This window comes from Crotalus tigris, unplaced genomic scaffold (assembly GCF_016545835.1).
Source record: "Crotalus tigris isolate CLP2741 ecotype Arizona unplaced genomic scaffold, ASM1654583v1 scf7180000024396.1518868, whole genome shotgun sequence".
Classification (NCBI taxonomy): domain Eukaryota; kingdom Metazoa; phylum Chordata; class Lepidosauria; order Squamata; family Viperidae; genus Crotalus; species Crotalus tigris.
This window is the reverse complement of record NW_024100564.1, coordinates 1,389,835-1,414,810: the sequence shown is the minus strand read 5'-3', so window position 1 is coordinate 1,414,810 and position 24,976 is coordinate 1,389,835. Positions and strand designations below refer to the sequence as shown.

The 24,976-nt window shown below is 35.9% G+C and overlaps 1 protein-coding gene across 3 annotated transcripts in view; it reads right to left on the bottom strand.

Annotated features, from left to right (window-relative positions):
* LGR6 (leucine rich repeat containing G protein-coupled receptor 6) overlaps window positions 1-24,976 on the bottom strand; it is a 155,895-nt gene that overhangs the window by 94,840 nt on the left and 36,079 nt on the right. For all 3 annotated transcript variants that reach the window (XM_039329384.1, XM_039329386.1, XM_039329385.1), the window contains exons 2-3: window positions 10,954-11,025; window positions 5,706-5,777 (exon numbers count right to left, since the gene is read on the bottom strand). In XM_039329384.1, coding sequence (XP_039185318.1) covers window positions 5,706-5,777; window positions 10,954-11,025 — 144 coding nt within the window. The remainder of the gene's footprint in view (window positions 1-5,705; window positions 5,778-10,953; window positions 11,026-24,976) is intronic.

The window sequence follows — 24,976 nt, the reverse complement described above, 5'->3', positions numbered from 1 at the left end:
GACTGCCAGTCAAACCATGATTCGCATTTATGCTAATTGCTCTCCATTAGAATAGGGTTAAATCGATCAGAATGAATGGATTGCTTATATTTATCTTCTTCAATTATTAACACAGACCATTGTGTTTAGGTATTGTATGTTTCATATTTTTACTTGTGGCAACAAGGGCTTCAGTGGGGCTCTGAGTCCTGCTTTGTATATATGTGAGCTTATACATACATTTGCACTGTAATAAATGCAGTGCAGAACTCTGAGGCTGTTCCCCTTCTTTTGTGACTTTATTCACTCTCTTCAGTTTTAATGATTGAAGAAGATGAAAGGGAAAGAAGTATAGATCAAGGGCTGCTCATCTGCCACTCCAGGGAAGGATTTCAAGAGACAACATTGATTCATGTGCTTCTCTATGCCTTCTGGGGAAAGCTATTCATTTAGTCATAGGAATGTTTTCCCACACAGTCAGCCCTCACATCTGAAGCAGCCTCTAGTCTCCTGCCTAATTGACCGACACTTTCTGAATCCAATCTTGATGGCTCCATGCATGTTTTCTGCAATAAAAACATTCTCTTGGCATGACCAGAACTTTTCTAACTTGCCATACTTCAACTCAGCCTTCTGCTACCAGACTTCTCCTTTGCACTGCTTCTCTGAAGTTAGAGGGAAGGAATGACACTCTCCCACCCGATTGCAATAATGCTCACTATGAGATGGATTTTATATATACCATTGCTGAACACTTAAGAAGGTGAGCTCACAATTCTTGTTATTTTCCTTTGGCTGAACTCACACTCCTATTGTAGGTTCTTCAAATTGGCATGTTCACAGGTCAATTTGAAACAGAAATAAATTGCACTGAACATTTGGTTTCTTCATCAAATTGGCCTAGAGCTGTGGTGGCGAACCTATGGCACGGGTGCCAGAGGCGGCACTCAGAGCCCTCTCTGTGGGCACGTGCACTGTCGCCCCAGTCCTAGGCCTTCAGCTGGGTTTTATAAAACCTTTTCGCTTTAGGCCTCCACCGCCACGTACAAAAAAAAAAAAGTTTCAATCAGTCAATTTCAACTTCTTGTGGGAAAAAAAAGATCTTGCAAAGTTGGAATTGATTGATTGAACTTTTTAGTCCCACCCAGTCTTGCCATTACCACCACAGCCACACCCACCCAATGGCCACACCCACCCAATGGGCCATACTCACCCAATGGTCACACCCACCCGGCACCCGACGATGCATAAGTGGGTTTGGGGTTGCAGTTTGGGCACTCGGTCTCTAAAAGGTTCGCCATCACTGGCCTAGAGGCCAAAACTGTGTTGTTGACATGACACCATGTAAATAGAATTTATTTATTTTTAAAAATTCTATGCTGCCCATACCCGTTGAGATTCAAAATGACTATATTAAGAAGGCAATTTAAAAATTAAAATTGAAATAAAGCAGGCAGCATGAAAAATTGTAAAGTAAATCAAGGCCCTGGAAACAAACATACATTTTAAATTTTAAGGAAGAGAGGTCCAGCCTCAATTTCAGCCAGGACTCATTTCTTAATGCAGCCATTGGCATGGAAAAAGAGAACTATGTGGTGCAATCAGCAAAAGTGCTCACTTGAAAATCTGAACATACACGACAGAATATCCATAAGTAGGCCAAGAGATGCATTATACATCAGTGGTAAAGCAAACATGTTAAGATATTTCCCATGAATTAAACTTTGCATTCACCTGTTCATTCCAAATTCTCAATCTGATCAAGTGAATTGGAGCTAATATTATCATCTATTAGCACTCTTATAATTACTAAGTGAGACAAAGAAATACTGGCCATCATGATGCATTGGATATTGGGATGTTGAAACAATTGGATCATTTTAAACTGGTGCTAAACATTCTGAAATAGTTTGATGAGAATTTTATGCTACAAAGACTTGACATTGATTAATCTATTTCAGAGCCCCTTAAAATCTCGTGATAGAATCAGGAGACAAATTTTGTCATAAAGAAAACAAATAATAAATATCAAAATCTATTTCAAGTCCTAGAATAAATTATCTGACTAAACATTCTTTGAAGTTATGAGGTTTAACCCAAAGGGGTGTGGTGGTGTGTGTATTTATGTATGATTTTATATTTTTAAAAAAATATGACTTATGCCTCTTGCATTTACTAATATAAATATAGTACAGTTTTCAGCTTTGTTACAGGAATAAATGAATTATGCCAAATAAATACTTTTAAACATAGGCAATGTGTCTTTCCTTCAACATTAAATAACAGAGATCAGAAAATAAGGGAGTGGGCTTTCAGAGGAGATACTATGGCTGACTCTTAGGCAAGATTGCATCCTGACTAAAGTAAAGATTGCATCCTAATTAAATAAAACCTTTTAGAGCTGAGCTCTAGCATTATAAGAGATTTTCTGTATTTGAGCCCTTGTGATCCTTCTTTGTACTGCACTGCGGATGACTGGTGTGGCAGGTGAGAGTAGGACACCAAAACTCAGGACAACCCTATAAAAAGAATTCTCTCGGAACTTATGGCATGCTGGAATTGGGTGCTTAATCTGCATTCCTTGCCTGAAAGCAAATGTTTTCCCAAAATTTTTTTTAATTGGTGGGTATTTTTCCAAGTCTCATCCCAACAAATCCCCTGAGAGCTTTGACTCTGTGCCCTACAGCCTCCTCCAGTTGCTATTGTGTCACTCCAGGAAAGAATGAATTGAGAGTAGATGGGTGCATGGGTCCTTGTAGAAACTGGGAAATGTTGTACAATCTAGGAATTGTACAACACCCACTTGCCTGGTAACAAACTGACTCACAGAGCACCAGTGGGGCATTACAGGAAAGCCTCTCACAAGATTCATAGCAGGAATCAGAGACACTAAATTAACACACATGGCTGCAAGCATAACATACGCCTTCAACAAGGCCAGTCTCACTATGAAGCAATATATAAGAACTTTGCTTCAGGCAGCTTGTTCAAAGGGGGCACTAATTTCTCAGTTTCCATTTCATTGCAGAAACATGTCCCAGTCTTCTAGAACACGGCATCATTTTTTATTACTGTTTTCATTTTGTGCTTCAAGTGGAAAAAATGTTCCAAGATTCCTACCATGGCAAACAGCAAAGGTTCATTTTTTTAAAAAAGTGGAAGACATCCTGTTAAGGACTAAGTTTCATTGGGCATGTATTGTTTTAAAATATAGCTTAATTATTTACTATAGATTTAATTCATTTAGTAACCGGTGGGGTCCAGAAGAAGAGCCTTCTTTTAAGTTGCACCTGCCTTTTGGAACATCTTATTCCCCTCTTCCCCCCCCCCTGCAGTGAAGTCATTTTCAACCCTCCTTAACTTCCGTTATGCAGTTAACTGGGGCTTCACATTGGGGATGCTTGATAGATTAACAATAGGTATCACCTTCTCTCCTTCTCATCATGCTCCCTCTGTCCCCATCGTTTTAACTAGGTTGATTTTTTTATAATATGTATTTATAATAATAATAATAGTGGTAGTAAAGTTGGAAGGGACCTTGGAGATAATCTACTCCAACCCCCTGCTATATTATTAGGTTTTATACAGTTTATACAATTTTATTAAATAAATAATTAAATATTTTCAGGTTGATTCCATAGAATGGAATAAAACACATAATAAAATCCAAAATCTGAGAACAACAACAAAAATACAAGAAATGCAATCAAAATAGATAAAAGCAAAATGGCTAACCTAATCTGGGATATAGGCTGGTTTTTTCTTTTTTTTTTTAGCATTCAGTGTTTTATTTTGAGGTGGTTTATGTAGGAGACTTTGGGCTGAGTAATTTCAAATATAATCATAAAAGTAAGAAAAATAAAAAGGTTAAACAATTTTAATCTGAAGATAATGTATGCTTTATCTATTTCATTACAATTGTTGTCCTCAACATTTTGTCTGGTCCTTTGTGCTTATCTTTGTACTTGTTTGATATTCTTTTTAGAGTGGGGTGTTTTTATTTTGATGTAATTCTACTTGTTTAGCATGAGTGTACACCAAGAAGAACTTACATTATTGGGCAGTGTAAAAGTATAAACAAACAAACAAACAAATAAGTAAATAAATAAATAAGACAGCTGCAGTAGTGGACAAAGTCTTCATGTTGTGTAGATCTTGGGTGGTGGCTGTTGTGCAAAGCTCATTCTCATACGTGGAGACCTAGTAGACCCTTTAACAGTCGTTTTGGGAAACATTCCTTCTGATCAGCCACATAGATTAATAGAAGATTAAAGCAAGATGAAGCACAATTGGTCTGAGATAGGGCATTAACCTACCCTAATCTCAGTATGAGGGCCACCTGAAGATATTTTTGCTCTTATTTCTTCAGATAATAAGTCCCTCAATTTAAAATGAAAGCTAAAATGATAATCCTTTTGTTAAAATGGTGCCCAATTTGTTTGCTGTCAAGGAAGGATAAAGGTTATTTATGATTCCATCACAAGACTGTTTTCGGTGCACTCCAGGATGTTCAGGCAAGCATTGCCATTTGTCTCAAACTGCCAGTGCTCCCTGACTAATACACTTTCAGCCTCAGGAGAATCACACAATATTTTTTTTTCTTAAAGCCCATGGGCAGCTTTGCTACTGCTAAAACTGCTAAAACTGTTTTAGTTTCAGAGAGACTAACACGTTTAACCATTTCAATGGGAATTGCTCCAATGTACACTGATGAAAAGCAATTTTCCCGAGTGTAGTGTTGCCCTTGTTGAGACAGGGTGGGTTTTCTGTGATTTTCTTGGTTTCTTTGATTCGGTGCCTAATGCAGGCTATGGATAAAGAAGCGACTCATCTCTAAACCCAGGGATTTAGAGTAGGATTTTTAGAAGGCCTCGTGAACAGCCCTGCACTCTCTAATCTGAGGAGCAGGTTGATACTTGTATGTTTCATGTAAACATTGTCAGCTACGGTGATTTTGCATTGTGGTTGGGTTCCAAACATGCCCGTGAACTAAAATGTTTATTGCAGAAGAGGAGATTGTAAAAAAATATATTTGGGAAAATAGAACTTGAACCATTGAGAGCATCAATCATTCACTAGAACCAGACTGTTGGGGCACTACCATGAAGAAAAACAGCCGTCTATCTTACTGTTTGAAGTAATCAGAGGAAAAAGGCCCCCAGTTCCAATAAGAGATGCCAATGGCTACTTAAGCCTCAATCCCAGTATTCCCAGTACCAGGGAAGGAGTTAAATGAGAGAACGAGAGAGTGGCAGCAATGTAATTATAAGCTAGTACTGTTTCTGGAGTAAAATAAATCCTAAGGGCCTACTGGCAACTATTTACTCTCCACATAACATAACTCATCAAGTCAAAGAAAATCAACTTGAAATACATTGTTGTAAGTGCAGGCAGATGATGAAGCTTGTCATAGTGAAAATCATACAGTTCCAGGTCTGTTTAAGAACTTTTATGCAGAGGGAGGCACACTTATAAGTTCTGAACATCTTGTTCACATGAGATTCTCCCATGACCAGCACCTGAAACAGTTTGATAAAAGTTCAAATCCTGCTCCTTATAGCAAGAACATTTAACAAGTAAAATGATCGTGTTAAAATGCCTGAATTTCTCAATATATAGTTAGAGAAAGTACAATAACATGAAGCTTTTGGGAAGTAAAACTAGAGGTCCAAATAAAAGTCTAAAGACCAGTAAAGCAGCAGCAGTTAGAAGAAATTGTGACTTACAAAATTTTTAAATTGTAGAGGCCAGAAAATGCTCCTTCTGGAATTTTAGAGAGTTGGTTTCCAGATAGGCGCCTGTAATAAACAGAACAAACAAGGTCAAGATAATACAGCCGAATGTTTAACAGTGTCTTTTGTTAGGCAATATAATGATAGCTTGGAGTGAAATGCCTTCCTATACTTTTCAGCAAGATAGAGTCATTACGAGGGGAACCAGAGGTCATTATAGAGGAAGGATTTTCTGTAAAATAAAAGCTGCTTTCCTTCCTTCCTTCCTTCCTTCCTTCCTTCCTTCCTTCCTTCCTTCCTTCCTTCCTTCCTTCCTTCCTTCCTTCCTTCCTTCCTTCTTTCCTTCCTTCCTTCCTTCCTTCCTTCCTTCCTTCCTTCCTCCCTCCCTCCCTCCCTCCCTCCTTCCTTCCTTCCTTCCTTCCTTCCTCATACAAGTGAGATAATACTTTTGAATTTATAGTTCAGATCTTATTGCAACAAATGGTGAATCTCTATGATAATATTCTTAAGTTTTGGAAAAGTTTCATTGTCACAAACCATTTTGTTTTCAAAACTACAGACAAGATATTCTTTTAAAATTTTTTTTATTGATTTTTAAGAATTACTATCTTTAGTGCTTAGTAAACAACATGTCTGGGTTCAGATATTTAAGATTAACTTCTTCAATATAAATCTGTTCAGTACTTTACAATCCAGTATTTTTCCCTGATCCTCCTTTCTTCCCCATATTTTTCCATTTTCCCCTCATTACACAGTTACAGTTTTTGGAACTGTTGATGTATACAAAGTTAGACATAAGCATCTTCATATTTTACTATCATACAAATAACAATAATATCAATTCATAAATCAATATCCTGTTTTTTGTGGTCTTATTAAGGTGTGATTTCCCATCAGTATTTGAAATAATCTTTGTCAGTTATAATTTTCGCAATATTAATTATATTTATATAGCTAAAAGTTTTATTCATACCAATCTCCTCTTATTTTCATATTTGCAGACAAGATATTCTTTTAGATGGTTTATTAAGGAAATCATCCATCTTTAGACTCAATGTTTAGGACCAACATTAGGGCAAGGTTGATCACTTTTAAGAAGTCCCTTAGAGATTATTTTTTTGGGTCAAGTGAGTCTTTTGCATTCCTCTTGCATTCATTGATATTTACACACTTTTTGGATTTCCCCCAAAGACAATTACAAATGTGTTACCCTGGTCACCCTATTCCTGCATACAAAAATATAAATCCGATTTGTTGTATAGATTTCTATTCTTCTCTAGAGTTTAGAGAAATTGTGTCTATAATAGTGTTGAGCATAAGATTTTCTTTTTAAAACAAAAAAGCAGACTATAACCCATGAATGTTTTGTAGAACATTATCAATTAGAATATGATGAATTTTTAAGAGGGCAACTCATTAAAATTGTTGCATTTTATTTAATTTCTCTATCCTGAAAGAGTCAATATTCTGATAAAACAAATTGGAAACACAGAAGCTGTGTCCAAATTGCTGCTTATTTCACTTCATTTTTGTGATTTATCTATATTTGTATTTATTCTTGTACATACATATATGTGTGCACCTTCTTCCCAAAATTGGGGATTAAATTTTTTTAATGATAATGTTGTATCTGTTTTACCAATTTGATTCACTGGACAAATAAGTTTAATGGATGAGAAATTTTTAAAAATTGGTTACAATGAATTTAAGTTTTAGGAATAAGAATAACTTTTTCAACAGGCATTGAAAATAAATGAGCTGTGTGGATACAACACATGGATACAATTGTAGAAATTCTACATTTTAAACAATTCAGTGAGCACTCCTATGGGGAAGAACTAGAATAATAGCTGAGAAGAAGTATTTGAAATCCCTCACCCTATGCTTGATGGGAAGCCGAGTAGCAGCGCAGGAAATTCTATCATTGTCTGGTATAGATATTGGAAGAATGGAAAATTTGCTATTTTGTAAAGGAAATTACCAATTAGGAAATGGAATGTGACACCTATAAATAGCATTCGTAGCAGCACATAAGTATATGCTTGCCTATATGTAGGAAGATATCTCAGGAGTCAAGCTATTCTCCAAAGCACCTGAAGGCAGGACAAGTAGCAATAGATGGAAATTAATCAAAGAGAGAAGCAACCTAGAACTAAGGAGAAATTTCCTGACAGTTAGAACATTTAATCAGTGGAACAACCTGCCTCCAGAAGTTATGAATGCTCCAAAACTGGAAGTTTTTAAGAAGAGACTGGATAGCCATTTGTCTGAAATGGTAGGGTTTCCTGCCTGATCAGGCGGTTGGACTAGAAGACCTACAAGGTCCCTTCCAACTATATTATTATTATTATTATTATTATTATTATTATTATTATTATTATTATTATTATTGTTGTTGTTGTTGTTGTTGTTGTTGTTGTTGATATTAGAAAACAAGATGGACAATTTTTCACAAAAATGCTTCTTATTTACAAAAGTAAGCAGAAATGATATTTAAATGTATATTATATACATAAAGAGAAAACAGGGAAATTCAGTTTTCAAGGAGGTCTCCTTTAATAGGAAGAGAACACCATTTGAATCATGAAGGAATAATTTCATATATAATGAATTATACAAAGAATGGTTGTTGCTGTTTTAGTCTCTAGGACGGTAATTCCCAATCTTAGCATCTTAGCAACTTAGCAACTTTAAGATGTGTGGACTTCAACTCCCAGAACTCCAGTTAACTTGAGATGTGTGCTTTATGTATATGCCTGAAACACAAGCCAACAAAATGGAGCAGATATGCCAATGAAGCTGTCAACACTGGTTTCCATTCCCTATCATGAATCACTGACTGTTTAGCCTTGTATATTTTGGCACAGCAGTATTCTTTGCTCCTGCTGACACCCCTGTTGCATTTCCAGTCCTTCTTGTCAATCAGCAAAATCTTCATCTGTCTAATTCTTAAGTCTCTTTGCTACTTACAATATTCTAACAAACTTCCTTTGGCCTGATGTTTCTAATTAGATGGGGGAAAAAAATCATACTGGATAAAATTATATTTCTTTTGATATAAGAAACAAATGGACTTTTACAGTTCAGGACTACTATCAGCTTTCAGGGTCTCAACTTTTCTTTATGTGTTTGCCTCATTAGGCCTGAAGTCCCATTGACCTCAGTGAGGCTTAGTCACAAATAGGCCTGCCCTGGATATTATGCCACCTTTTCTATAATCAGCTTTCTAAAGAATCTGTGTAAAGTATCTGTGACATACAGCATCACAAAATCTCCTAAGGACAATGGACACAATATGGGTTTTCCACAAGAGAATATTAAGAAGAAACTCTTAATTCTTCAATTACAGCCAGCTGGATGGTGAAGAATATACATAATATTAACCATCATTTGTTGAATTGGCCATAATGACAAATCATAATGGATAGCTTCGCACATCACTGTAAGTCAAAAACAAAGAACTTTATCGATTAATAGTTAAGTGTGAGTCCAAACAACATTAGAATAGTAACTGGATTGGTTTCTTCCTCCAAACTGGCACCCTGCAGTGCCACATTTGGCCACCACTATTCCCATCACTTGGTGCCACTCCATGTCAAGATGCATTTGTGTACTATACAACTTGCACATCTGCTTGCAGTAACCCTGTGCAAGCTCCTGGCCCGAAAGTAATGTTTTAAGTCATACCTGCTGGTACAGTCTTTATTTTCTTGCGCCTTTTAGACTGAGGAGGTTATTCTATCCTCAGCACATAATCATTCAAATAATTTATACATTTTCACTACAAGCTATAAATAGTAGCTTTCTTCAGTATCCTGATTTATAGATTAGAAAAGCAATTTTTACTGTATACACTATCTTCTCTTGTCTTACTCTAAGATAACTCTTATAGCTGAAGATCAGACTTACCATACACTAGATGGCAACAAAGAATTGGGGTTGTAAGTATTTCTTCGCTACCATCTGATGGTAGTCTTAGATTTTGCAAGCTCTGGAAGACCTAATGATCAGTGATCTCAACATATTGCTAGGACAAGATTGCAGACGTTCATTTTCATAACTGCATATACTAAATAGGATATACTATTTAGGGTAAATATTTAGTATACTAAATATTTACCCTAAATAGGAATTAATAGTGAATCCATTATGAATTATCATTAAACATGCCAGTTTTTAATGCATGTGTTTAACTAGTGATTAACTAAATATTGTGACCAGTTAGACGAATCAACTCAAGATTAGTCTCATCATAACTTCTTTTCATTCTTTTGAAAGAGTTAAAAATGGTTCAAATGGTGCTTTGTTATTTAATAAACAATGTTGTGATGATCTGCCTGAATTTACCACAACAAATTAATGCTATGATTAAGATCCTTAATTTCAAACACTGTCTTTTAACAAAATCAATTGTCACTTTTGCTACAAATAATGACATTTTGAAACTTTCGATAAGAAGTGACAAGAAATTACATCTACATGTATTTCTGTAAAACTGGAATTAATATTTCTGTCATTTTCATGGCTTATAATCTATGATTTATGAATTACAATACCTGCTTTAGCCAAAGAGCAAACTGCATTTAATGGTTTTTCACAAATTCAAATTATATATTACTCCATGTTCACATTGTCTAAATAAAAGCCAATATCATGTTTTTTGTTTTGTGTTACATTTGCATTTTCCCTATTTTGCAAGATCATATATGAGATATGCCAATCAGAATGTACACACAATATTCGCTAGATGGCTGGGGAATTCTGGGAGTTGGAGTCCACAAATCTTAAAACTGTTAAGGTTGGATGTCCCTACTGTAAATATGTGGAAAAGTTCTACTCTTATGCAGATAAGTAAAAAAAAAAAAAAAAAGGAGGGAAACTTTAAAGAAACCATGAAATAGCTTCAAGATGAGATTACACGAGCGGCATAACATTTGCTACAGAAACAAGCACTGAGTGTCAGGAAGGTTTTTACCACCTAAATAAAAATGCAATAATTTACTGAGTTGTTATTATCTCTCTCTCTCTCTCTCTCTCTCTCTCTCTCTCTCTCTCTCTCTCTCTCTCTCTCTGTGTGTGTGTGTGTGTGTGTGTGTGTGTGTGGTTTTTTTACTTCTGTGAACAATATGAGTGGTCTCCAGATTTTTCTGCCTCACATTCAAATATAACTTGTTCAGTTTTGGGTATTATTTAGAGAACCTTTTAAAAGATGTCAAGGCAATATATGTTTCATTATACTTACAGTTCTTCCAGAAAATGTAAGTGATGGAAATCTCCAGGCAGCAATTCACTGATGTTGTTCATGCTTAGATCACTGAGAAATATAAAATAAAAGAGAGAATTTGGAACAGTTGTAGTGTAAGCCACAACCTAGTTGGGCCAGCTTGGGATAGTGGTTAAGACATCTGGCTAAAAACTGAGACTGTAAGTTCTAGTTCTGCTTTGGGCATGGAGCCAGATTCTCTCTCTCTCCCTCTCTATCTCCCTCTCCCTCTCCCCCCCTCTCTCCTGTGAAGGAGGCAATGGCAAAACACTTCTAAAAAAACCTTGCCAAGAAAACTGCAGTAGTCACCAGGAATCAACACTGACCTGAAGACACACAAAAAAGGAAAAAGAAAAAACTTAAACTCTTTGATTTTATATAGGATTCTCATAGTATTAAAAAATTATCCCTAGTTTGGGCTCTACTTATTAATCTGAATACAAGCTGGCTTCACATACCATGTGAAGTCAAAAATTTGTAATCCAGAGCTTGTTGAATAAGAGAAATTCTACCAATTGGAATAAGCTACAGTAGCCTGGTACATACCTAAACTGAAGCCATGATTTCTAGAGCCATTGTACATTGTTATTTTTGGCTATTTCCATGCTTTCCAGGCTCTCAAAAGGAATTCTGTTTTGTCATTTTAAAAATGTTATTATAAAATTAACTTGAAGGTTTTGAGCAGTAAGATAGGATATGAATGCTGAAATTAAATAAAACTAAAATATCTATTATCTTCAAGAAATCCCCATTAATCATTTAACCTTGAAATAATTTCCTTACATTTTCTGTACATAGATACAACCCCTTCAGGAACTACACATTTTAATCTGAGCTTCTAAATAAATACTACATCAAATGCTTGTTTTGTTTCATAGAACATTTGACTGTTGTAAAACAGCCCATATTGTACCATTCACAAAAATCTTTGACTTAGTGTGAGGCAAAAAAGGAGGGAAACTTTAAAGATACCATGCAGTAGCTTCAATATGAGATTATATGAGAAGTATATTAAATAATGAAGCATAAAAATTGATCTCCAGTTCTGTGTATATCATGTATAAAAGTTATGAATAGTGGAAGAGGCCTCCCCAAAAAAAAAAAAACCCTAAGTCTTTATGGTTATTAAGGAGGGCAGCAAGTTCAGGGCTAGATGGACTTCTAGCAGGGCATGGGTGGCCACAGAGAAAGCACAAATTCCCAACTTGTATACACTGGAAAGTAAGACAAAGATCTTGGAAATCTGAATTGTATGATTCAGAGTTAGAGACCTCATAATCCACTTGTCCCTCAAGGGGCTCCTTAATTCAAGGGCTTTGAAGTCATCCGCCTCTCATAAACACACTGTTTTATCTCTGCTTTTAGTTATAATTACTTTTTTTCTTCTTTGCCAAAAGTACATTCTCTCACTGGTTTGTAAAGTCTTCTGACAGTTTTCAACTTCATATTAAGAAATATATTTTTCTTAGGTTACCAGGAGCTATGCTACAGTTACCTCTCAATGTTCATTTCCTGCATCAAAAGCTATGTGTTTTTTTGTAGATGCTTATAAACAAATATAATATTCTAAATAACACACTACAGTCATTTTCACTCATAGCACTTCAGCACACTCACATGCCTAATGTTATTAGTGTGACAATGAAAGGAAAACAGAGCAAGAATTCCAGTCAATATTAGTCGGTTTTTTTTTATTTCTGACTGATTTAAATTTCATACGTGATAATGCCTTCAGAACTGTTCTTAGGGGATAAATTTGAACCTGTTTTCTCCATCACAAGAGAGATCTAAAACAAGAGGCCTTGTAAGAACTAATGGTGCTTCTATCTAGACTTTCCTAAAACAAGAATGAGAATTCGGTGTTCGTCTGATAATGAATCAAAAGCAGGATACTGGTGGGAACTGATCAAAATTATGTTTGAGTAATGTATGGAAATCAACAGTTTCCCCACTCCCATTATAATTGAGGCAAAAATGAAAAAGTGATGCTCTATGATGCCTATGTATCAGAAGTGTCTCTTTTCTAACCTTTCTCTTGGAATACTGAGCACAGGTTTGAAGCATGGTGTGGTAAAATAAATAAATAATTGGTTAAAAATAAGAAACAAATCAGAAAGCTGATGACAGATTTGTCACACTATGTGTGATTTGGATGGTTACAAGCAACATAAGTCATTGCAAGCAAAAGCACTATAATATTATTTCAAAGCACATGAAATCTACAATTCTTTCTACCACTGCTTCTGCTGCTCCTAATGGCCCTGTGAGACAGAGCAATTTCCAGCTGAGAAGATTTATGGGATGTTTCCCACTTTCCTTCTTTGGTCTCCATTCAGACATCCTTCCTTATAATGGAAGGAATATATTCCTGTCCCAATCCAAGGGATAGACACCTCAACTCCCCTTGTTAATTAAGGTTGGGAAGAGGGACTCTCTTGCAGGATATGCAAAAATCACAAACAGACCTTACAAATTAGGCTGACAAAAAAATGATATAAAACTCTTTGCAATATAGCAGGCCAGTATTATCTCCATTTCCTGCAAAAGTGAATGAATGAATGAATGAATGAATGAATGAAGTATGTTGATTTGAAGAAAGGGCTTCTAGGTGCTTCCAAATGAAAAGTACCAAGGTGGCTTCTTCCCTTGATTTTTTTTTCACTACTGCAAATCCAACTTCAAAATCTATCATATGAATAAAAACATTTTACAAATTAAATAACACATTTCCAAAATATGGACCATCACAAATTTAGCATTTATGTTTGTAATATGTTTAAGGCAAAGAATCAATGAGCACAAAATTCTGTATGTGCATAAATTAGGGATTAAGAGATGATAAATTTCCGCTATGTCTATGAATGTTATGCCCTGAATCCTCCATCTAATCTATTTTCATAATCTATGATGTGCCATCTACAGCAGATTTAGCAGGATTATAATTTGCCTTCAGTAACAGTTTTTTAAATTTATTTTTAGAGTTCTAAATCATGGGTATCCAACTTCGGGAATTTTAAATGGACTTCAATCCCAGAATTCCCCAGCTAGCATGGTTGCTTGGGGAATTCTTGGATTTAAAGACTACAAATCTTAAAGTTGTCAGCCTCTGTTCTTAGCATTTGAATTATTGGACTAAAATCCTTGTTATATTCTAGTTATATTAACTGGTTCTGAAATGCAAAAAAATTGTTGTAGATTCTAGAATGAATGTTGTCCAAATTATTTCAAATTCCACAACCAGGTCTCTAGTAGTGGCAGGAGATTCACATCTTATAATTTACAAGATTATGCTAGTGTAACCTTACAATAAATTACTTATATAGTTTTTTCCTCTTTGGTTTGGAGCTTTGGTTAGCTGTCAGATGGTGACTCTCTGTTTAGATTACCTCAAAGGGCTGACAGCTAGGCAAACTGAAGATTATAGGACAGAATCATCAATCTGGAATACATTGCACCCCCTTCCCCCCATTAATTGGTCACTGCTCCTCTCTGAGTATTTGCCTGATGCCTGGATGTGTTCATTAGATGTTTCATCCTGTGATCTATTTGCATACTTATTGCATACACCTGACAATTCAGTTCTGCCAGCCCAAGATGAATTCAATATATCACAGTTGGGTCAGTTTGGGATTATTACAAACAACTACAGGTTGTTATGGTCATGCAGAACTCAGCAGATCTGGAATACCAGCTTTTCCATTAAGCTCCAATTGCAAAATAACTATGAAACACCAAGAAAAGTTAGAGGGTATTTTAATAATTGCAGAAAAAGCAGATTTTGGTTGGCTCTTGAAGAGAATAGGACAACTTTCTGCAACTATTTCTAAAAACCTTAGATATGAGGCTCCCAACATAGTTTCTGGAACTTCACAGATATGTACAGTACAGAAGCAAATTGTCCATTCCCCAGAGTTTGGGAAGGCTATACCTTTAATCCCTTGCCAACCCTTGAGGTAGATTGGCAAAGAGCAGTCTGGTGAAAAGAGCAATAACCACAGCATTTATTGGCAGAGCCCACAGTGATGGGGGAGGCTAGCTTTCAAACAGTTATAGCTCCCTTCATATTTTCATGTCTTCAATACATAACTAAAATAAGAGTAAGAAGGCTGCAGGAAAAGTTTGCAGATGTTTACAACTCTGCATGTTTAACAGGTGATAACAAGACTTCTCATGGTATATTGCAATGGCACCTGTGGATTAGTCAATATGGAAAATGAGTCAATGTGGAATGCATTCTCAGAAGGCACATAATTGAGAACTAGAGGTATAAGGCATAAAGCTTACACATTTTCTCCTGCAGTGGCAATTATGGACATTGCCTTTCAACGTTGATAATGATTGTAAAGGCTGCATGACAGGGTATCATGATGTATGACCTGGAGCAATATTTATTTTCTAAGGGGCATGAGTCAGTTACTCTCTTTGATGTTTCTGGCCCCAATTATATCGTCTTACTTACTCCAATCTTTGTGGATGCCAGGAGCCAAAAACAACTTGGTGGCATATAATCAATCAATCAAATATCACTCACCCCAACTACTTGCTACATTGCTTTCCTTCATGGAACTATAGGGAACTAAATCTTGGCCAGGAATGGGCAATTTCTTTCTTTCTTTCTTTCTTTCTTTCTTTCTTTCTTTCTTTCTTTTTTTAAAGTAGGGCAATGACATATCATCAGAAGTGGTGGAAATTGGGATTTTTAAACCCATTTCAAACTCTAAAGTTGTGGTTGTATAATGAATTTCTTTCTAAAATGAACTAGCTTTGGAGTATTAGGAGATAACTTGAAAATTTTTGGATGGTATTTGGATTTCATGTCCAACTTGTCAGCTAAGGTTTCCCAACATCATCTAGTAGGTTTTACAGATGAATAGATTCCAGATGGAGGAATCTATTTAACAATGGCAGAATTTATTAGTAAAAACTTTGCATTTTCACCTCTATACCACAAAAAAGAATTCTTATGCTGAAGTTTTGCAAGCTATGCACATAAAAAACTATACGAAATCCAGCAGAAAAATGTATGCAAAGTTGGCTGGTTAGTTAGTTAATAGTTTCTATCAAGTGAATTCCAACAGTATGGAAGTTACCATACTACCATTTTATATTATGTTTTATGTTTATATTTTCTGTATTGATTTTGCTTGTATATAATGATCTTCACTTTTTTAGATAAAAATCTAGATACTTTTTAAAAAGCTGCAAAACCTCCAGTAGTACTTTCAGTTCATCTCAGCTCTCAAATTTGAATAATTAAATAACTTCATTTTTCCTCAAAATGCTATTTGAACTGTAACCTTCCTCATAATGCTTTTTGAACTGTAAATTTGAACTGAAGGATTCCTAAGAAGATATGGGAATAATTGGGCAAAGACTAAAGTATTTTATGCACCCAACTGATTTGTTGGAAAAATTATAGTCCATTATCTTTTCATATACTTTACTATTATAATAACTGGAGAATTTTGGGTGTTAGTCCACACCTCTTACAATAGCTGCAGTTGAGAAATGCTGCCCTAGTGACAGAAAATTGATTGCATTCAGATTTTTTTTTCCTTCTTGGACTTCCATAGAACTCCATCAAGTTCTCCCAGACCTTATGATTATGCACAGCAGGTTGCAAAAGCCCTTACAACATGAAGTAGCAATGTCTTGAAAGGAGCAACTGCTTGCAAGTATTGCATGCAGGAAGTCAGAGCTTTTCTCCTTTGTAATGAATTTCAAAGTGGAAAAGGGGTACCAAGTACATATGAAAACTGAGGCAAATGGGAAGTCATTCTCAAGAACAAGGCTGGCTTTAGCCTGAAACATTCATGGAAATGGTTTCCAGACCATTCAGTCTTGTAAGAAAAAAGGGGCATTAGCAGACCAATTGACATTGTAGGAAGACAGCACCCGTCCACCGACAAAGAAATATTTGGGGGTATATTAAAAGGCAGAAATCTTTCCCTCTCCCCCAGCCAGAAACTCAACAGGCCAGGTCTGTAGAAATGCAGATTTCATAATCCCATTCAGAAAGACTGAGGCCCCATTCATGAGCAAATACTGCCTGCAGAAACGCACTCAAGACAGGATCTTTTGAAATCCCTTGCAGCAAAACTAATAGCTAACAATAGCAGAGTGATAAAATTAGAACCAGCAACCCCTCACCCATCCAACACAGGACATAGCCATCAGCCACAGCCTCAGGAAAGCAGGACATGATCTTTAGGTGATAATAGAATTTTACAAAAAGGACACACTCAGACTCAGGTCAATGTATGTGGCACAGGAAATACAAAGCCACAGGAACAGGAACAACTCCAAACACAAAAGCCCAAGAAGGTATAAAAACCCACCACTCCCAGCAACATGTGGTTAGCTGCTCCAGAGCCACATGTCTTGTGGTTCTGCTCTTTAGAACCTTCTTTCTAAAGCAGTCTCCATTTTTATTCCTGGCTTGGACTGGAACCTGATGAAAATTTTTCTTTCAACAATGTGAAAAGGGAAAACTATGTTATCATCTGACATCTGCTTCAAAAGTGAGACGGGACTAGAACCTGGCCTTTTAAACATCATCTTTCCCCCAGATGCTGCCAAAAATAAGAGGAGGTTTTTTTCCTTGCTCAATTACTAAAAGCCTGCATATCTCATTCTAATAGGAGTAGAAGTCAATTACTCACTCAGAGGTGTAAAACAGCCCAGATCAAAATATTCTAGAATTATTTATATTGAGAAAAGGTCTGGTAGCTATCTCACTGAAATGGGATTTTGGTATTTTGTTTCATAAAATACAGATTCCTCAACTTACAACCATTTATTTAGCAACTGTTCAATCTTATGACAACAGTGAAAAAAGGTGATTTACAACCTGTTCTCACATTTATGTCCATCATAGTATCCTATGGGTCACAGATCAAAATTCAGGCACTTAGCAACCAGCATGTATGTAGGCTGGTTGCAGGTTCCCAGAGTCATGTGATCACCATTTGGGATCTTCCCAGCCAACTTCCAAAAACTAAAATCAATGAGGGAAGCTGGAGTTGCTTAACAATTTTGCATGTTTCACTTTACAATAGCAGTAATTTGCTTAACTGTGGCAAAAAAAGAATGTGCAAAATCAGATGTACCCACATTGTTTTGTGGCAGAAACTCTGGTCCCAGTTGTAGTCATAAATTAAAGTTATTTCACAGGATAGCCTAAACTCCATTAGCTTTAAAATATAACTGGGGTAACAAAAAGAACACATTGGCCACTGAAGAATTATTTAATCTACTCAAGTAGCCAGTAAAAATATACAGGTTAGTAGCAGCAATGTTCTGTTCCATCCAGGGACGCTCCAACATTATGTGAACATAAATAAACATGAAATAAGATTATCCATTCTTTGAGCAAGAAAACGTAACCCCTCCATTTCTTCAGTTTCCTTAAAGAAAAGTGCTGTCAGTTAAAATGCTGTTTGAAGGTCACTTGTTCATATAGAATGGCCTGAAGATCTTCCCCAAATACACCAATTATGTCAACATAGGGTTTCAGACCCAATTAAGGTTCTTCTGTTAACAGGCAGAATAGTGACAGAATAGTATGAGAGTCTGAACATCTTTGTTTTTTCCTCCAGCCCACAAACACCTCCTGGTATCTATCATGAAGGCCATTTCCCCGCCCCCACCTTGACCACACTTTGCCTGTACTTGTCTTCATGGCTATTGAAAAGTCATGACAATGATGGCAGCTTCTAAAGCAATGAACACACGTCCCTTGGCCAACCCACCCACAGCAATAAATCTTTTCCCCTTTCTTTTTTCAGTCATAGGCAAGCCTGCCCATTGTTTGGCAACTCAGCTTCCTGCCCCGGCAGAAATGGGAAAACAAACAGCAGGTCTGGGTGGCATCTGTTGAACTAGAAGAGAGAAAGCATCAAAGGAGGCAAGGAGGGTGGAGGCAGATACCAAGAGTCAGTTACTTTGTAGTCCTGCATCAACATCCGCTCCCTTTCAATCAGTATTTATTCAGCACCGGTAGCAGACAGGTTATCTGGCCCCGTTTGCATCTCTCCCCTCCTTCTACCACCACCAATATCTCATTAAAATGCAAAAGTTATATACTAAAATAGTTACTCATATGTTTTTAGTAGCAGATTAAAATCATCTGATGATCTGATCAGAATCTTTTATTTAGTATCCTATGACTATCACTGAGTGTTGTATCTTATGATTTATGACCATTGTATTTTATGATTATGATCATGATTTATCCCTTGTTGCTTGCATGTACACTGAGAGCTTATTAACCAGAGACAAATTCCTTTGTGTCCAATCACACTTGGCCAGTAAAGAATTCTATTCTATTTATATTGGATAACACACTGGTTTTTTATTTCTATTTCCTCTACCACTGATTGTTTTGCATGTGACTAAAGTTAAAAAAGAATTTTTACGTTTCTTCTTTTCTTTCTTTTAATAAATTTGATCTTCTAATTCAGGGGTCTTCAAACTTGGCCCTTTTATGACTTGTGGACTTCAACTGCCAGAATTCCACAAGTCATAAAAGGGCCCAGTTTGAAGATCCCTGTTGTTATTATTCTCTGGGTGATTGATTTGTTTTGCAAAGGAGTGGGTGATTATTCTAATTACCACACCCTGAAACAAGAAGGCCAGGAGGTGGTGCCATAGAATGAATTTAATTATTTTCATCTTTTTCTTCTTTTACTTGCCCCTAAATTACTGTACACACCTGGGGAAGTCCTTCTTTATTTCACATGCCAGAGTTAACAGGAAAGACACCAGATAAAGACATCCCTAGGAAGATGGGTGATAGCAGCAATAACTGCCAGCCACTTTTCAAGGCTGGTAGACAGGACCAAAGTGTGTCCACTCAAAGAATTCTGGGAAAGAAACAAGAAAAAATGCACTTAGGATTTATACTTTTGTTCATTAGAAAAAAACTGGGCAATAGAAAAAAGTGAGCTCTTTTTTGTAGTCATAAAGTAAGAGTTAATATTGTAAATGTACTTCTATTTTCTATTTCTTTTCATTTTCTTTCTGCATTTTGTCTTTCTTTGTTTTCTCTCACTGTTTTTAGTTTCTGTTAAGTTTTATGTTCTTTCTAAAACCTTGAATAAAAAAATATTTAAAACAAAAATAGAAGATTCTGGGAAAGGTGATCTTTTATTCTACATCCTCAGCTGTGCTGCTGCAAACCTGCTTTGCTTAAGGAATATCTTTCTGATCCAGGAAAGTCAACAAAATATAAGGAAGCAGATATCCATGTATGCAAATTGCCGGAGTGTGTTAATCCCAAATACATGGGAGTCTCACTAATGACATACATAGTTTAGTTTGAACTATTTCTTTGGGATATTGCATCAATGGACTGATCCAATATAGATATATGAAAATAGGATAGAAACATATTTTATTCTTTATTAAATTGTCAGACACTCTTCTCCCACTGGAAAGAGTTTATGTTGTTTCTTGAAATATTAGAACTTGAGTCAGTGATAGATAATGCAGGGAGATTCAGAATTAATGAAATGAAACACATATTCCCTTAAATTGTAATTAAAATACCATATTAATAATAAGAATTTATAAAGGGGAAAAGGAGAACAAAAATAAAACTGAGATTATTAATAAAACATGTATTTTAAGGAGAAAAAACTGTTGGGCATCCACATACAATAGAATAACTGCAAAAGGCTTTTCTTTAGATTAAAGTAATCTTTAAAAAATCCTGTTTTAACAAAGGTAATTGTCCCCCCCAAAAAATGTCTAAAACTATCTTTAATTGAAGAATTATTCAATTTGCTCTGCCCCAACCCTAATCCTAATGTAATTTGCTACATAATTTTTTTAAGAAAAAAATCACTGCCAAAAGATGTGGCAAAAGTAGCTATTCATAAAATATTTCTGAATTTAAAAATGTATTAAATACATTTGATGGGAATGACAGCAGAAGAGGGTTATCCAGATACTACCTACATGGCCACAAAGGCATACCAAAAACTCACTCCTTCCTGCTATCCTGCGGTTGTCTAGAATATCAGCCCACATCTGATAATCCTAGCTGATGATGGTAAGACATCTACTGTACATGGCATCTGATTTACACTACCTGATTTTCTCAATCTACAAATGCCAGAAACTGCACATGGGTCCTCAGTATGCAATTAAACATAGCAGTAGTTTCTCCCCTAAAGGACAGAGTAGAGCACTAGAATAAAGGAAAGAATCCTCTAGTCATGGTTTCCATATCTCCATAAAAGGTAGCTCCTGTGTTTTGGATTTCCAGATGGTTTTCTGGCTCCAGTCCCAGTGAATGAATGAAACTAATCTTTATTTCTTAAACTTAAAATGTATTATGGTCAAAGACATCAAACATATAAAGAGCATTGCAAAACCCTAAGATGCAGCTTTTTAAGAGAGAAAAATTGAAGATTCTGCAGCAAAGGCTTCCTTTTGAACTTGCTATATAGTTTCTATGGTTTAATTTGTCTTGTCAAAACAGCTTTTAACATTTAAACATAAAGAAGCCATGGTAAATTTTCTACTATTGATTACAATAACAGTTTGTTATCAGAGGGTTTTAAACTTTAATCTTGTCTTCTTTATTATTATTGTTCTTCTTGTTAATTATTTTGTCAGTATAGTATATAGATGACAATAATTGCTAATAATTTGCAAATATATTTAGTAGTTTAAAATTTTTTGAGGCCTGTTTTGCAAGAGGGGGAAACTAACATTGTAGTATTGTATTAATCAGTATTCAACTGGGGTGGGGATAATATGTGTAAATGTATTAGGGTTTTTTTTTCTTTTTGTAATGCACTTTTTAAATTTCTTATTAATGTTTTTTCTTCATTTGCTTTTTTAAAATAATTTTTGGAGTTTTTAAAAACTTTTTTAATAAAATAGAAGTAGAAATTTAAAAAACGACTTTAAACACACATATATGCATATGTGTGCACATTCACACACGTGCACACACACAAGCAAAATACTATGCATAAGTATCGTAACAGGCCACAAATCTTCTGCAGGGAATGACAGACTAGAGTGAAAACCACAGATTCTTCATCTACATAAAAAAAAAATCAAATCATATACAAGAAAGAACAATAGAACCTGACAGTATTTTGACTTTGTAGGTTTGTGTCCCCCCCCCCCCGCCTCCGCTTTGATAATTGTCATCACATTCTAAATCTTACTCCCTATCTCGGTATTAGCTTTGCAAGATAGCCTTTACCCAAAACTTCTAGCTTGTAAAATGGCCTTATTCTTTGCAACAAACATCTGTACAAGTTTGACTAGAAACATATGACTGGAATTTGGAAATAATTTACAGTCCTGAAGTCATGAGATAGTGATGGAGTAAATGCATTTCTTGTTCATGTTCACTATCATTTTCCAGCACCAAACATTTAGCAGAAATATAAATAGGCTTTCTGCTGAAGAGAACCATAGCAGCTCCTGACTCCATGTCTCACTCATGAGCTTGTTAGAGGCATCCAGTCAAACCAATTAATACAATTATTTTCAAATATTGGTTTTGCTCAATATGTTTATTTTTATTTACAAATATTTCTATATGGCCTAACTCCCAAGATAGTATGAATCAGCAGGTTCCCTCAACCCTATTGGCAATCCAAATTCATAATTTTTCATCTACTTCATAAACGTGCAACCAGGGGTTCAGTATCTTTCCAGGTTTAGCAACAAAATTTAAGTGACAGTAATGTACTCTATCAGTGCTGCCTCTCTCCTTTTCCTTCATCATTTGTTGCAAAGCAATTGGCTAAAATGCAAAAGTAACTAAACTGTAATAATACAACAAAGTGAAGCAATATGATCTCAGATTAATACATATGTGCTTTAAAATAATAATAGAATTCATTACAAGCAGTACTAAAACCAACTAGAGACTAAAAAGGGATTATTTAAATCAAAAAATGACCCGGTTCTTAATTGAGTTTCATCAGGAGAAAGCATATCTTCAAGCTTGCCAGTTGAAAGACCCTTAGGACTTTGAAAGTCAGCATCAGCATTTTATATTGTGATGAAGACTTTTCCTTCAACAATCATCTGGAATAAAAGATACTGGTTGTCAGTATCTTTAAGAATGAGAGAATATATTTGGATTGGAGGGCTGCAGTTTACTTGCTGTATTCTTACATTGAAGCCACAAGCAACATGGATCCAGAATTATAACTCCATGGATTAATGGAATAAACTCCCTAGAACCCACTGATGAAGGCAGCTGTGCATTGGTAGCAAAGACATTCCACAAAGACTTCCTATCAGGAGTAGCAGCATTTTCTTAGCAGCTATAACAGTAAAAAGAATTTGCTTCCCTGCAACGGGGAAAAGCATTTGAGACCTCTGCCTCAACTGACCTTTAAGTTCTTGTTTATTTATGAATGGCAGAGAAGCACTTTCTTGGATTATATTTCCTGTACAGCATCATATTTTTGAAAGTTGACTAAACACATTAAGTGAACAGCAAAAGTGGCAAAGACTACAATCTTCATTCAGAGAACAGAAGAAGAAAAAGACTTGAGAAGACATACAATGAAGCTTCCATGACAGCCAGGGATTGAAGCTCTTGCTATGGTGGAGGAAGAAGGTAGGGAGGAGAGGCAATTAAAAGTACATCATTTGGGGGAAAGCACAATGGCAGGAGACCAGGCATAGGGGTTGTTATCTATTGATCAGATCTCAACCAGGATTTCAACCTGAAAGCCACTTTGGTCTAGTGCAGTGGTTCTCAACCTGTGGGTCGGGACCCCATTTGGGGTCGAACGACCATTTCACGGGGGTCGCCAAACAAGGCTGTCTGCCATTTTTTCCCCCTTTTCTTTGGCCATGCCCCTGGCACCCGGTGATGTATAAGTGGTTGGGGGTCACCACAACATAGGGAACTGTATTATGGGGTCGCGGCATTAGAAATGTTGAGAACCACTGGTCTAGTGGTTAAGGCACCAGGCTAGAAAGCAGGAGACCGTGAGTTCAAGTCCTGTCTTAGCCATGAAAACCAGCTGGGTGATTTTGGACAAGTCAGTCTGTCTGTCAGCCCAACCTACCTCACAGGGAGAAAATAGGAGGAAGGAGGAAGGTGTGCTGGATGTGTTCACTCCCTTGAGTTATTCATAAAAAGACTGTAATAAAGGTGGGATACAAATAAATAAAAATTCATCATTTGGAACATTCATTCCTGCATTATATTTCTTGCAATGAGTAATACCCTCCTACCAGGTAGTTTGAACCAAAAGCCGGTAATTGGTATTAAAAACTCAAATTGCATTTTCAAATGGAATTTAAAAACAATAAAAATAAAATGTAAGCCAGTAGCAGAAAATACTGTCATTGTTTTATGCCAAAACTGATTCTCCCCTGTATCCAAATCTGGCTATGAATGGACAATTTCGTAAGAGCGAGCCTTGCTTTGATGGCAAATCAAAACAGTTACTGAGAACCTAAGTGGAAGGAATTTCTTCATGAAGATTTTGCTTGGAATCCAATTGAAAAATGGAAAGCAGAGAAGCCTATATCCACTGAAAAAATAATTACATACTGAAAAACATTCACACATATCCTGGGATTAGTTCTTAATTTAGAAAGTGCAGGAGCTCCCCACTCTGTCCATGAACAATTTCTCCAAAATTATATCTTCTCCAGGAAAGATTTTAAGCAAATTATTTTCATTAGATTGAATTAGACAAGGTAATGCCCAGCTTGTCTTAAAAATGGAACATTATCCCTTGGTGTAATTCATTAGTTTACATCTAATGCTGCCCAGAGTCATCTTATAGGGGAGATGGGTGGCATAAAAATTAAATCAATCAATCACTCAAGGAATCTCCAAGAAAGAACTACCCAGAAGGCCCTCTCCAAATCTGTGGAAATAATGTATAACAAGACCCATGATTTCAAGTATTAGAACAGTGTTTCTTGGCATCTTTAATATGTTGTTGTTTTAGACATCATAATTACAGTTAAAATTTACATGGTTAAATTAAATGGATTT